This window comes from Netta rufina (genome assembly GCF_964035555.1).
Source record: "Netta rufina genome assembly, chromosome: 16".
Taxonomy (NCBI): Eukaryota; Metazoa; Chordata; class Aves; order Anseriformes; family Anatidae; genus Netta; species Netta rufina.
This window is the reverse complement of record NC_140140.1, coordinates 8,258,757-8,272,941: the sequence shown is the minus strand read 5'-3', so window position 1 is coordinate 8,272,941 and position 14,185 is coordinate 8,258,757. Positions and strand designations below refer to the sequence as shown.

The following is a 14,185-nucleotide window of genomic DNA, read 5'->3' as shown; positions in this document are numbered from 1 at the left end:
ATTCCGCATGGTTTGGGCTGCTCAGCTGCCCAGGCTGCGTCAAAGCAGGCCTCAATTCACATGATAGAATCAGAAACCTCCGAAAATCATGGGATATTACCCAAGTTTACAACTTGTACAAAGTTTAGCTTTCTGCTGAAAGGATTGAACTTTCAGAATATGTTTTGGGTCCCAGCAAATAGTTAAGTAGAACTCCATTCTTTTAATCATTTCACTAGTCTGTTCAGGGTGCATCGCCCAAAAGAAGAGCCAATTCCCTCATGTATTTAATGTATAGATAGTGCCACTTGGTTCTACTTTTACTTTACTGAGTAGTTAAAAACAGAACAGAATTGTTTCCGTGGGAGTAGTTCATTATATGCCTAGTTTCGTTTAGATTTCTTGATTATACTACGATCCTTGCAACATACATGCATAGGTTTACATTTTTCTTAACACTTCACATTAACATATGAGTTTTGCCCTAAAATTCTGACTACTAAGCATGTGCACAGAGATAAACACGCAAAAAAAAAAAAAAAAAAAAAAGGCTAACCTGCAGGAGAGCTTTTTTTTTTTTTTTTTTTTTTTTCCCTTAGTTCTTAGTAGGAAAAAGAGAAGTGGATTCATCATTACCCCATCCACCACATGATCATCTCTAACCAGAACAAACCGAATGCAAAACCCTGCTGGTCTAGTTCGGTGGTGGTTTAGTTTGTGTTGCTCGGAATAACAGGAAAATGCAAGACAATACTTATTGTATCTTAAGTGATACCATTATGAATGACAAAAGAAGATGTGTAATTTGGCCTCATATACATTTTTGTCTTTATTAAAGCAGATACTAAGTTGCATTGACTTTTATTCTTGTCACAGCTAAGGAAACATTGCTTGAAAACTACCTAGTACGAGAGTAACTTCATATTTTCATACACATCCACATTAATAACAGTTGGTCTAGTGAGGAAATTGTAAAGGTAAACACAAATCCACGAAGATTTTTTTCAGGTTGTAATTTTGATAGAAGAAGGCTATGGCAAGAATGAGGAAAAAAATAAAATGTGATCGAGTCTCCCAGCCCAGTAACCCGTTGGTGCAATTTGGGTGATTGTATTGGATAGAAGATAAACAATTAGTATAGAAAGAAGTGTAAATTTTCCTGCATCTTCCAAGAGTCAATAAGGGAAGGCAGCGGGCAAAGTGTCAGCGCAACACCACACAATGCCAGAGCTGTATGGGGCTATACATGCTTTGGACAGATAAGCAGAGGCTAGCAATTGCTATTAATAGACGGAAAACCCGCTAACAAAATAATACTTATGTTTTTAAAATATTTTGGCTTAAAATTATACATATGATTCCTTTTGCAGAACTAAGCACAACTGAATTTGAACGTTAGCAAATGATGAAATGGTGCTAGGTGCTTCGGACGCCAGTGCTAGGGATGTGGTCTTACAGACTTATTTCTAAATAGGAAGAAACTCTGTTATTTTGGTAGTAACAAGAAAGATCTGTACAAATCAGCCGGTGTAGCATTCAATTTGAAAGGGGAAAAACAACCCCGAACCAAATGACGTTTATAAACTTCCATAAAATTCAAAACAGACTCATGGCATAAAGGCCATAACTCCTCGGCGTGGTTTACCTGCAGGTAGCCTGCAAAGTCCTACCGCAAATTGCCCTGAGTCACTTTAGGAAGAGAAGCTAAAGAAACCTTGTGAGAAGACAACTGAGATGCACCACGTACTGCTTTCAGTCAACCAAATCTTGCTTGTAATGGGAAGCTATATCAATATTTGGAGCCGAGCCCCTGTTCAGACAGGGATTTTCCAATGTCCCCACCCCCACCCCTGTAATTAGAAAAAATATTTGGACTCTTTTGTCTGCTTTAGTACTAGAATTAGTGCTCAGATTCATTTCCAAGCTACTTTTTCCCAAACTGTTTCCAAACTTTTTTTTTTTTTTTCTAGGAAATGTTTTAATTCCAGGGGCTTTTTCATATGCTTGTTTATAAAGTAGGGTATTTCATGACCTCTATGCATTTAATCATGCTAGAAAGCTCCTAAAATGTAAGTTCTGTAGCTGACAGAAGATTAAGAAGGAGTCAGGAATTCTCTGACTCTTCCAGGTTCCTTCTGAGACTAGTGTAAAATCAATGCATTTGTGCTCTCGATTTTCCTCTCTGTAACTGCGTCCTTTTGACAAAAACTCATCACTGCACAGGTTTCTTCCTGAATGAGAGATCTTTAATCCAAATGAAGAGATACATGGCAATACAGCAGGAATTTAAACATTCTTTAAATTGCAGCAGCGCTGCCCTGACTCTCCTGGAGCAGGCAAAGTTTAAGGACGGGGATTAGCTCATTCGTGCCTGACAGAGCTCTATCTCCAAAACTGGACTATTATTTAAACAAATATAAATACCTTTAGTACATCTTATCTTTCAATCTACCCTGCCTCCCAGCCCTCATAAACTGAACTTTTGTTGGAAGCTTTGTCATTTATAAAGAAAGAAAGAAATGTATCTGAGGACATCTTCAGTCCTGCAGCAATTCTGCCCTCAGCAGCACTCAGCTCCGACTGGGAACGCAGCTTGTGAGTTTGGGTAACATTACATGGCCTACAGCACAACAAGAAAATAGGATCTAACGATGTGGATAAGTTTCGTAACTAGAAGAATAGTAGAATAAACAGCCACAGGAGGCTGGAGAAATCAGCGTCACGAGGGACAGTCAAGACAAGATCTAACGTTTATCCTGCCTGCAAGAACTTGAGTCAAGCCGGTGCAGGAGCTAGCTCACCCGAGAAAATCTATTCTTAGGGTCTCATAAAACCAGCTGAACTGTGCTGTACAAATTAAAACAGCAGAAATCTGTAACAGGTCTAACACTTCGTGCTTACAGTGCCCAGCTCCTAGCAGGAGCTGCGGAGGCACTGGGGGAGCAGGGGACGCACAACAAATTTCAGGAAGAGCGCCGGGAGTTTGCCCCGCCAGAGGAAGATACGATCTTAAGTGTCAAAAATGCACAACAGTTCTTTCAGTAGAAAACATGCTTTGCTTTGAGAAACATTAGAAATAAACAACAAATTCAATATTTGTCCTGAAATCTGCTGCTTTTTGCATTGGAATGTATAGCAGCCAATTCCAATGCATTGGCTCGATCCAGAAAAGCCCTTCTGTATTCAGCTGTCCAACAGCACAGACAGTTAAGAAGTTTCTGTTCGGAGGCACTCGACTTAAAAACTTAGTGCTTAAATTTGGCCTGACAGGAAAATGGAAAATGCTGAGTAAGAGCTGATCATTTTCTCAACTCCCTGCGCGTAACCAGCTCGGGACTGTTAGCTGCTCGCAGAGCTGCATACGGCAGCGAGCAGCGGGGGCTCAGGAGCCGTGCTGAGCCTGGCTCCTTCCATCAGAGGCAGAGCCCCAGCTCCCCTGGGAACAGAGGTGTAGCCCAGCACCAGCATCCTCCTTCTCTGCCCCCCAGCTTATCTGCCACTGTCACCAAGCACAGAAGCACAGAAACAAACACCTCTCAACAGAGAAACTCCATCTACAGGTTTTTCGGAAAATGCCTCAAGAGAAAGGATAAGGGAGCTGTTCGTGTGCCTCTCACCTGGCCGGCTGCAGGAGAGCTTCCTGAGCAGTGACCGAGTTACCAGCATCCAACAGACATGCTACTTTCTGATGTTTGTTCCTGTAAACTACAAACATAAGAAAGGCTGAATCATAGCTTAGAGAACAGAAACTCCTTAAGGAAAAAATAAATAAATTAATTAAAGCTTCCTCCCTTACTTTTTCTTCCTCCCTCCCACTTCAGAGTCGGAGTTACTTTGCCAAGGACCGGCCCCGGTTTGGACAGCACACCTCGCTCTACACGTTGGGAACAGCAAGAAGTGCAAAACCCGAAAACGCCAAACAACCACCTCCTCCCCACACAATACCCAAGCGGCAGCTAAAGCAAGTGATTAGAGGAAATAAAATGAGGCAACGAGAACTGGCTGAAGCTTCCAGCCCTGCTCTTTGCTGGCTTTCTCTTGGGGTTTTTGTTTTTGTTTTTCTCTGAGTCACAGAGAAAGTGAAAAGACCAACAGAAATCCTGCTCCCTGATCACAGCACCGAGCCAGATGCAGCTAGAGTTTCAGCGCTGCCTTTAAGCTAGCTTCAAACGTGCCTTCCAAATAAAACAAGCTACTTTTTTTAACCTAGTCATAAAGTTTATTAAAATTGTTCATTAATGCTTCAAACGTAGCAAGAATGCATAGATCCCAAAATATACATATGTATTTTCTTATAGAAATAGATTATTCTTTATAATAAAAAAAAAAAACAAACGTAGGAACATCTTTAACAGATTACTCAATCCATGACTGACAGTTACACGAGATTGCATCATGTACGCAGCATTCCCAGCCATGCTTCAAGGATTGCATCACTTCGCCCTGCTCTCCTCTCGCTGTGTTAAATACCCCCAGCGCCCAGCAGCCCGCAGAGCCCCGCGGCCGCCGGCCCCCGACCCCCGACCCCCGGCGCGAACCCCGCGCCCAGGCGGCCTCGCCGGGCCCCTCCGCCGACGCGTAAATAAAGAGCAAACCGAGCAGAAAACCCCGCCGAGCCCGGGGGGAGCCCCGGGGGCACGCTGCGGGCCCCCAGCCCCGGGCTCCCCCGGCATATGGGGGGGGGGGGCGCAGCGGGGAGCCGGCCACCGGCGCTCCCCTCCGGCCGGCCCCGGGGAAAGGGGGTCAGCAGCGCGGCGAGGAGGCGAGCAGGGGCTCGGGCAGCTGTTTGAACAAGTTCCTGAGGGTGCTGAGCTCCCGGGAGAGCTGCTCCACCTTCTTCTGCAGCCGCTCGTTCTCGGCCGTCAGTTCCAAGACTTTGTGCTGCGTCTCCAGGTTGCGCATTTTGGCTTTGTCGCGGCTCTTGCGCACCGCGATGTTGTTCCTCTCCCGGCGCAGCTTGTACTCGTCGCTGTGCTTGTCCACGCACTTCTTGGGCTTGTTCTTGCCCGCGGGGGGGGCCGAGTAGCCCCCGCCGGCCGCGGCCGACTTGGAGGACTCGGAGGGGTTGGGGGTGCCGGGGGGGCTGGAGGAGGACGAGGTGGACAGGTTCCCGCTGCTGCCGCTCGGCACCGACTGGTAGCCCAGGTAGGAGCGCACGGTGCTGCCGTAGGGCGAGGACATGCCCCCCGGTCCCGGCCCGGCCCCCCCTTCTTCCTTACGGGGCCCTTTGCAAGAGTCCAGGGTCTCGAAGACCGGCTCGGCTTTGGTCTCCACGATCTGGGGCGGGAAGCAGCCCGGCAGCCCCCCCGGCTTGTGGCTCTGGCTGCCGCACGGGTGGCCGTGCCGGCCGAGGCTGATGTAGGTGTAGTCGGGCTTCTTGCCGCCGCTGCCTTTATAGTCCTCGGCGAAGAGATCGGAAAGGAAATCTTGGCCGCCGCCGCTGCTGCACGGAGGCTCAAAGTTGCCCCCTGCTGCTGCTGCGGGAGGAGGCGGCTGCGCCGGCTGCTGGGATGCTAAGGGGTCCAGGTAGGGGCTGAAGTCGATGGCTCGCTCGTGGTCCCCTACGGTCAGCTCGGTCATGGAGCGGCCCCCGGCCGCCCGCGGGTGCAGCTTGTTGAGAGCAGCCAGACAGTCCGCCTCGTAATAGAAATTCGCCACTTCCATGGATTTAAAGGCGGGCGGCTGGATGGGGAGGCATGCTGCGTCCCAGGCCACCAGGCGTTGCATGAAAGCAAAGGGGGATGCGGGGAGGAGAAGACGGCGCAGGGGGCCCCCCCGGCAGAGGATCGAGCTGCCGCCGTCGGGGTGGGGGGCTCCGGACCCTGCCTCGGGCTCCGGCGCTGGGCACCGCGGCTGCTGCGCTGCCCCCCCCGGCGCCGGCTCAGTCCCTGCGGCTCGGCGGGGCTCTGCCGCTCCGGGTGCTGCGGCTGGAGCTGGCGCTTCTCCTGCGGACCATCTGGTTGCGGGGCCCGCGTCCTAAAAGCCTCTGCCTTAGGAAAGTTCCTCCGCTCGGTTATTTATAGGGGCGGCCGATCCCATAGCAACAGGCGCGTCACCGCCTGGCCGCCTGCCACGCCGAGCTGCCGCCGGCCCCGGCCCGCGGGTGCGGAGCGGGTGCGGAGCGGCTGCGGGGGCCGGCACCGCCGCCGGGACCGCCCGGGACGGGGCTGGGACCGCAGGTGCCCCCCGCTCCCTGCCCGGCCCCGGGGAGGGGGCAGCGATGAGCCCCGGGGGGGTGCGGAGCAGCCCCGCACCCTGCGAGGTGCGCGCGTTTGGGGACGCAGGGGTGCAGCGCTCCCCGCCCCGCCGGGCTCGGTTTGCCCCCGGGGAAATGCAGGCAGCGAGGGGTTATTCAGCTGGCTGGTTTGGCTTTTTCCAAGCGCTTTTGGCAAGGCGGGGGAGCGCTGCGAACGGAGGGCAGAGCGCGGTGCTCGCCGTGCGGTGCTCGGGGGAGGAACAGCCGGCGGCAGCTCCGCGGGCAGGGGAGCGCAGCGGCGTTGTCCAGGGGCCGGCAGGGAGCGGGGAGAAGCGGCTCCGGGCTCCCTGCTCGCCGCTGGAGCAGTCACAGCAAAGCCACAGCTCCCCTCCCCAGCCCTTCGTGCCGGGATGGTGGCCTTAAAGTTTGTCTCGGCGTATTTACTTTGCACGATGTGGTGCAACTGTCAGGGTACACAAGCGATAGGGGATCTGTGCCCTGGACCCAAAGGGGACCCAGGCGGTTCTGAAGCAGGCCGGTACGTGCGCGGCAACATGGGAGCCCAGAGCCTGCAGAATGGCAGGGTAAGTTTGGGAAGGAAGACTGAATCTTGATGTCCGTTTTAATTAAAGACACCCACCTTGGGAATCAAACTTATATTTTCACTCTCTTACTCCCACATTTACCTGTCTACAAGCCGGTGATTCATCGCCAGAATAAAGGACATTAATTTAAAACAAAACATATAATTAAAGGAAGTAGGAGTGTCCTTCGCCTCAGTAAAGAAGACCTAGCACTGCAGGGAAAATGACACTGCCTCTTAGAATAATGTGAAGCAATCCTGCGGTGTGGGAAATATTGTAACGTTAAGCCAGAGGAACAGGTATTGCATTATACGATTCAAACAGTCAACTGTTCATAATGTTCAAACCTCAGAACTTTGAAAAGAGGAAGAATTCAGAAATCAGTCAGTGGACCATCGCACTTTTTCTTTCTTGCGTTTTTTTTTTTTTAGTTTTCTTTGCCTTTTCTTCTCGTGTTCTAAAGGGATTTTTCTTTCCATAACAAAAGTACCCTAACTGGTTTTCAGGCTTCAAATATTTCTAGTTCCATCTTTATCTACCAAGTTAATCTTTGGTGAATGCACCAGAGATTAAATTGGAGCTGGGCCTGGCCAGAGATCTGGGTCTGGAGGTTGTAGCTGGAGCCCATACCTTCCTAAATACAAACATCTGTATTGGGTGCAAATACTGGCAAGTCGCAGGGAGCCGGGGCTTGTTCTCCTGGCTGTTTACCCTCTCGTTCTGTGTCTTTATCCTGCCTTCTGATCTGGCAGTTACATCCAGCGGCTGCCCTAACTGGCCTTTGCAACTGAACCCTTGAAAATCAGTCTCATGCGCTTCCTACCTCCAAAACAGCTCGGGAACCCACAAGCAGAAGGTCTCCTGCTGAAACGCCTGTTTGGTTTTTCCTGGCATTACCCCGCCGGGTTGCCATGGCCATTGGCTAAAATTGAATGCTAAAACCAATCGATAAGTTTGGTGGGCATTTTTTCAAGACACTCGTGGAGATCTGAGTTTGCCCTCTCCGAATTTCTGCCCTGTTCCCTGCAGCTCAGCGGCAGAAAGCTGTACTCCCGCCCAGGCTGATCTTCCCTAACAAAATAAAACGTCTGTGCAACTGTCATGTGAAATAGATTATATCAGGGATGGTGTGGCCCACACCTCCTTTTCCAGGCCAGTGCTGAGTAATCCCGTAGTCACTGAGATCACACGTCAGCCGGAGTGGTAATTGAGGTTGGATGCCCAGCTTGTCCCCTCCTTTCCTTCTCCCCCCTCACCTCCCTGCTGCACCGAGATCTCTTTAAACTTCCTCCAGCTCACCTCAAATCCCAACATCCACTCTCACGGAGCCAACGTCCATTCTCAGCTTCTCATGGGAACCTTGTTGGCGGGACTAACCACTCATCCAAAACCCTAACGTTCGGCAAGCAGGTTTTGAGCTAACTCCGGTCTCTTTTAAATTGTTTCTGCACTTGTCATAACAAATGCATGGCCAGAAATGGGGTTTTTGAAATGGGAACAGGTGTAGGGCGAAGCTCGCACCGCAGAGGGTTGGGTGGAGGTCTTGGCACACCGAGCTCCGTCCCTGCAAGTGCCACGGCTTGGCCTGGCCAGGTGTGAGGAGGCTGCTAATGGTCCTAGAAAGTCTTCTCCGCACAGAGGTGCCTGGATAGGAAGAGAGATGCAGACCTTCCTGGTGAAGGGATCTGCGCACTGGCCTCACTCTCCGTAACAGGTCTCCTGACAGAGCAGATTGCAGCAGAAAGGCAGCATTTCTATGAAAAGCACCCTCTTTTTACTGATTTAATGACTTAGTTTTTCAGAACTAGTCAGTTGGGGAAGGAGACGGCATTAGTCACAAATTGCTTAGTGAGAACATCAACATTTTTGAGTAGCAAAAGATGTTTTTCTGATGCAATAAAATCCAGATTCCTCTTTATTCGCGTATGAAACAATATAGATACTGGAAGGGTAAGACAAGGATATGAAAAGAGGCAAAGTGGAGGAAAGAATTTCATTGTCACTGCTCAGTGCTGTCATGAATTAAATTCTGCTCTCCAGTTTCCCTTTTGTGCTGTAGAAGCCACACATTTCCAGCTGCAGGCTCAGACCTACAATAAAGCATTGCAGAGACTCTTTTTTTTTTTTTTTTTTTTCCTGGAAATTGTCTCCTTTTCTAGGATTTCTTGCAAATTTTCCAGTTCCCACACTCCAGGTCTATAGCAGCTGTCCCTAGAAGGACACTCACTTTGGGGAGGTGTTATTAGTTTAATGGTCACAGATCAAACACTGAAGCATTTCTAAGAAGGTCTGTGGGCTGGGGTTCGTACTCTAGATAGAGGCTGTCTATAATTTCTTATGCTTCTTGCTATAGACCCGTCTCATGTATTATTTGCCTTGCAGCAGCTCATAGCAGATCGATAAGATCAAGGCTCCATCATGCTAAAAACCCAGTGTGAGCACAGCTGCTCACCCACAGACCTGCAGTCTGAAATGTGAAATGCGATGTGGAGGAGCAGAAGAGGAGCAAAGAGGCAAGAGGGTAGTGCTAGAAGCTGACAGCAGTGAACAAGGTGCTGTAGGTGGTATGCTCAAGGTGAGCACAGAGGAGAACGTGAAGGGTTTCAGAGCAGAGTGGTGTCCCCATGTGTGAGCACACTGGGGGAGAGCACAGGAGTGGTGTGGGAAGGTCTCAGGGGGTAGGATGTGACCTTGCCTGAAAGCCCGGCTTGAGCAATGTTGCAATAAAAGCTGCAAAATAGAGAAGTAAAATTGAAATTTATTTCTGAGCATGTTGTGTGCTCTGTTTTTAACTTCTTCCTAGCCCCAGGTCCCTCTTTATACAGCCGCACACCTTCTGCCAGCAACGACTCATAAGTTGTACCTGGCAGACGCCAGATTTCAATCTATTGCTTTCAACTTGCTCTTCTCCACTGTTAAAAAACAAACAAACAAACAACAAAAAAGCCAGCATTTATGAAATGTCAGGCAGGGACAATGTCTCAACTCAGAGAGAGGTTGGCAGAGACAATGTCTCAACTGAGGGAGGTTGGCTCTCCTTCCATCTCCCCCAGCTCTTAGACCAGGCTGGAGACTTTGCCTCATTTTAACATAAAAAACTATTGCCACATGCCTTCCTCTCTTCTTAAACCGCAGCTGTGGTACTCTGCCTTGCAGTCTCCAGTGGCAGGGAGCTCCCCAGGCGGGTTGCAGGCTGTGTCTCCTGGCCTCCTTCGGTTCTTTTGTTACAGACCAGAGTCCTCCCCCTCCCCGAGGGCTCCCTCACCCCTCGTTCCCATGTGACTTGGGGATGCTCGGGTGTTTGTTGGTCTTCTGCTGATTTTCTGCTCACCTCTGACCTAGCATGCTTGGCCTTTGCAGTGCTGGGTTGCTCAATCCCCTCTTTATCTACATGTTGCTCTTTGCCCTACCGAGTGCTGCAGAGACGACACCTGGAGATTGGCACCACTGCCTCCAGCCAGTGGGACAACATGAGCAAAATACCTTCCCCTACCAGACTCTGAAAAATTTCCAGAGCAAATTGGAGGTCAGAGCACCCACTCTGCAGCTCTGTGGAGGAAAGAAAAAGAGGGGGCGTCTGAATGCACACAAATGCCCATGGAAGGGAGCAGTGACAAAGCAGAAGCCCTAGGCGCCAGTGCTGTGTTGCAAAGTCTGTACTGAAGTCATTTGGCTGGCAAGATGTGGGTTTTCTTTCTGAGCAGGGACAGTAAGAGGTGACTCTGTGTTTTATGAGTAGCCTGTCTCCTTGCACCCTCACCACCCTCCGCTCCACCCCAAATAAATTAAAAAAGTACAGAAGTTGCTGTCCACTAACTTTCCAGAGGTTCTCCATGGTTGTCTCACATTTCCTAGGTAATCATAATCTCTGAGTTTGATGAATTTGTTGCAGAGCATGTGTTAATCCTTTTTTTTTTTTTTTCTTCTTCTAGAGTACTCAGACTTTCAAAAAATCTGTCAAGGGAACAGGAATCTAACCCTTTTAGGGCACCCTGACAAGTGTCAGGAGTTCCCAGGAATAGATATCGGTAATACATTAAGGAAATTTTTAAAAGAGGGGAACGATTCAGAGGACCTGAAGCTGGGGCCAGGTAACTGGAACCTCAGGGTGTGTATTGGTGGGGGTAAGGTAAACTGAAGGAAGTCTTAGGTTGACAGGAGAGTGAGCCTCAGTGAAGAATTATCAGATTTTTGATTAAAAGCATTAAAGGTCCACTCCACAGCCTTTACAAATACTTTTTATTCAGCTGCTCTCGTGTTGAGCACCATGGGATAAGTGGGGCTGCCAGGGGATCAGTTAGGACTTGTTGGTGGTGAACGCTGGCGTAGAAGAGCAGCCCCCGGGCTGGTCTGTGTCAGCTGGCGGCTGGCCTCGATGGCCTGGGCACCAGGTGGGGATAGCCGCCGTGTTCGTCTGCCATGCGCTTCGTTTCTGGGTACCAGTCATCTCCCTATCTTTGCATTTATGGCTTTGGAAGGGAGCCGTAGGAGTGGCTATTCCAGCTCTCCCACCCACTGACACTTTCCCATGCCAGAGAGTCCAGCAAGGGAGCTGCAGCCAGTTTCTGCTCCCTTCGTGCCTCACGGATTAGGAAGAATTGCATAAGTGAGGGTAAGAGGCAAGAGAAATTAGTCTGAACTCTGGCTGCTGTGCACTGCGGCCAGCCCCGTCCAGTGCTGTGTGAGCAGGGGGTCTGTGTTCAAACACGGCTCCCAGATCTTTGTGGCGGGCGGCTCTTGGGCACAGGTGGGTAAGGGGAAATACAGAAATGAGGCGAGGTGGCTGCTGTGAATTCGCAGGGTGACACAGCCGCCAGGACCTCTGGTGCCCTATAAATCGAAATCATTGCCACCACTCAGCCTTGGTTGTGAGGGCTGCACTCTGCTCCTCTCCAGCACGCTGTTGAGCCTGCAGCTGGTGATAACAGGAGGCAGATGAAAGACCAGATAATTACTTTAATGAAGAACACGTGAAACCTTGTTTCGGTGACGCCTGTATATAGCCGAATTGGCAGACAGGCACAGAAGCTGGAAGGGGACATCTGCCCCATGCTCCCCTTTGGCTCTGAGGAGGACCCGTCACCGGGGCAGGGCTGTGCTGTGTGGGTTTTATTCTTTATTTATTTACAAGTTCCGTTGCTTCTCCAAACAGGGGAAGCCTGGAACCGAGGGCCGACGGCCCAGGCCTCACCTGTACCCGTGAAGCCAGCGGCCCGGCCCGGCCGCGAGGTGGCGGTACGAGCCCGGGCACGGCGCAAGGCCCAGCCCCAAGGGCCGGGCTCGTACCGCCACCTAGCGGGGCCACACCGCCCTCAGCCCGGCCGTGGCCGTGTCCTGGGCCGGGGCGAGGCGGGGAGAGAAGCCGGCAGAGTGTCTGGCCCCTCAGGGCAGCGGACATAAAGTCCCTGCAAAGCCTTCTCACGGCTTGGTGCACTGAGAGGCGACCCGTCACGACGTGGCTCGTGTCTGTGTTGCTGGTCTCCTTTCAAAAAGTCCAACACAAAACAACCCTTTAAGTCTCTATTCTTTCAGAACAACCCTCTAAGTCTCTTTGTTCTTTCAGATACAGCCACAAGGCAAGAGAAGAGTGGAGCTGGACTCTATTTGCTCTCAGAACTTCTTCGCCGGACTCCCTGCACGTGGTTTGTCAGCGCGGTGAGTTGAACCCCCTGGGTTTCGAGCCCTGCCGTGGCTGGGCACACACTGCTCTTTGTCGTCTGGAGCTGTGTCTTGACAGACTTTACAAAGCTGGAGAGAACTTGTCCCTGCTGCCTGTTCCCTGTGCGTCCCCAGCACCACCATGAGCTGGCAGGTTGCCCTTGCCCAGGGTACCTGCACACAGCGGGGCCTTTCACAGTACGGAGCAGGGAGCTGAATACAACCAGCACTGCGGGGGCTTGGCTATAGGTTACCCTTAAATAAAGCAGCCAGGGATTTAGCTCTGTTATAGGCCTCTTTATGGTAATATGGTCTATGATGTGCTGCCAATACAGTCTTCATCTTCTCCAAATAGCATCAAGATTTTACTGCATAATTACCTTTTTAATACGGATTTCTGTTCAGAATTTCAACGATGTTGTCCTAACTATACTGACACTGTACTATGTCACCAGTATGTTGTCTGATGCATCACTTTAATTCGCTTTATTTTATTTTTCTATATTTCAAAAAGGCGTTGGACTCATGCAATGCTGAATCCTCATGGCTTACCCCCCTGTCGTGGGACACAGTCATAATAACTGTACCAAGTCTGGGAGGTTCACCTGAGTCTATGAACTAACCTGCAATTTCTCCTACCTCCTCAATTAATGTTAGAGGAAAGAATGTTCTTCAAATGTGTCCTGAGCATTGGTCTGTCACTAGGAAAGGACCAAACCCTTTCCCCAATGGTCTTCTGCCTTGTCACAATGAACTGAGATTAAAATGGGCTGCAACAGCACCTTTTTTCTTAGGCTAGGTTTCACTCTAAGCAGTTACACTGACATTATTATGCAGCTTTACTCTGGCAGATACCAAGACAAAACTAAAAACCATTTTCCAGGAGAACATTATTATGCATTCAAAGCCAAAGCTTGCTAGCAATTTGCTGCTTTTTTCATGCTGACAGTCCTATTGCCTTGACAAAACAAGAAGATTAACAGATGTTGAAGGTATCTTGGCAAACCCTCCAAGAACCGTACCTCATATAAAACTGTTTATATATTACATCTAGCTTACATGTTTCTAATGGAGGCATATGCTCACATATCTCAAAACACATTTAAAGGTGCCATATCCTACTGAAACAACATTAATTCCTTCACATTTATACCACTTCCACACTAACACTGTCGAGGTCACTGTGACCGTAGCGGTATCGTAGAAAACTCCTTAGCATCAGAGCAGCCTAACCGTGTAAATGTCTAATGAAAACATCAGTATCCCTTGATGCCAGACTGTTCCCATCACTCAGTCTAAACAGAGCCCAGTCCAACAAATTGAGGCACCCCAAGCTAATGCCTTTTAATTGGTTTATTACCCAATTAATAGAAAACACAGAGAAATCCTCCCTCAGACAAATACCTTCTTTTGTCAGCAGCAAATCATCACTTATAGTTTACAGAACTTTTGATACAGTAAATGGACTCATTGAATTCCTGAACCAGCTTTTTATTAAGAACTGATAATTTGAGCATATGTTTCCACCTAATAATCAACTTGTGATCTTTCAAACAGCATGGCAGAGTGAGGCTCTTAACCTGCTCCAGAGACATGGTAATTTTGGCACACTGCTAAGTGACAATGTGGAGCAGTTCCTTGATGGTTAGGTTTGCTGGGTTCTGTGAAGTTCCAGGACAGAACAGCCTGGTCACAAGCAGTGTTTCTCTCCTGCTGTCTGGAGGGGAGCCCACATGTCCCCCCTGAGGGAACAGGAACCACATTTCCC

The 14,185-nt window shown here is 49.6% G+C and overlaps 1 protein-coding gene across 1 annotated transcript; it reads right to left on the bottom strand.

The window, feature by feature from the left end:
- Positions 1-783: 783 nt before the first annotated feature.
- CEBPB (CCAAT enhancer binding protein beta) lies at positions 784-5,958 on the bottom strand. Its single transcript, XM_084296668.1, has one exon. The coding sequence runs from the start codon at positions 5,704-5,706 to the stop codon at positions 4,723-4,725; it is 984 nt and encodes a 327-aa protein (XP_084152794.1). The 5' UTR covers positions 5,707-5,958; the 3' UTR covers positions 784-4,722.
- Between the last annotated feature and the right edge of the window lie 8,227 nt (positions 5,959-14,185).

Excerpts from the sequence above, each read along its gene's own strand:
- CEBPB (XM_084296668.1), bottom strand. The coding sequence starts at position 5,706 with ATGCAACGCCTGGTGGCCTGGGACGCAGCATGCCTCCCCATCCAGCCG.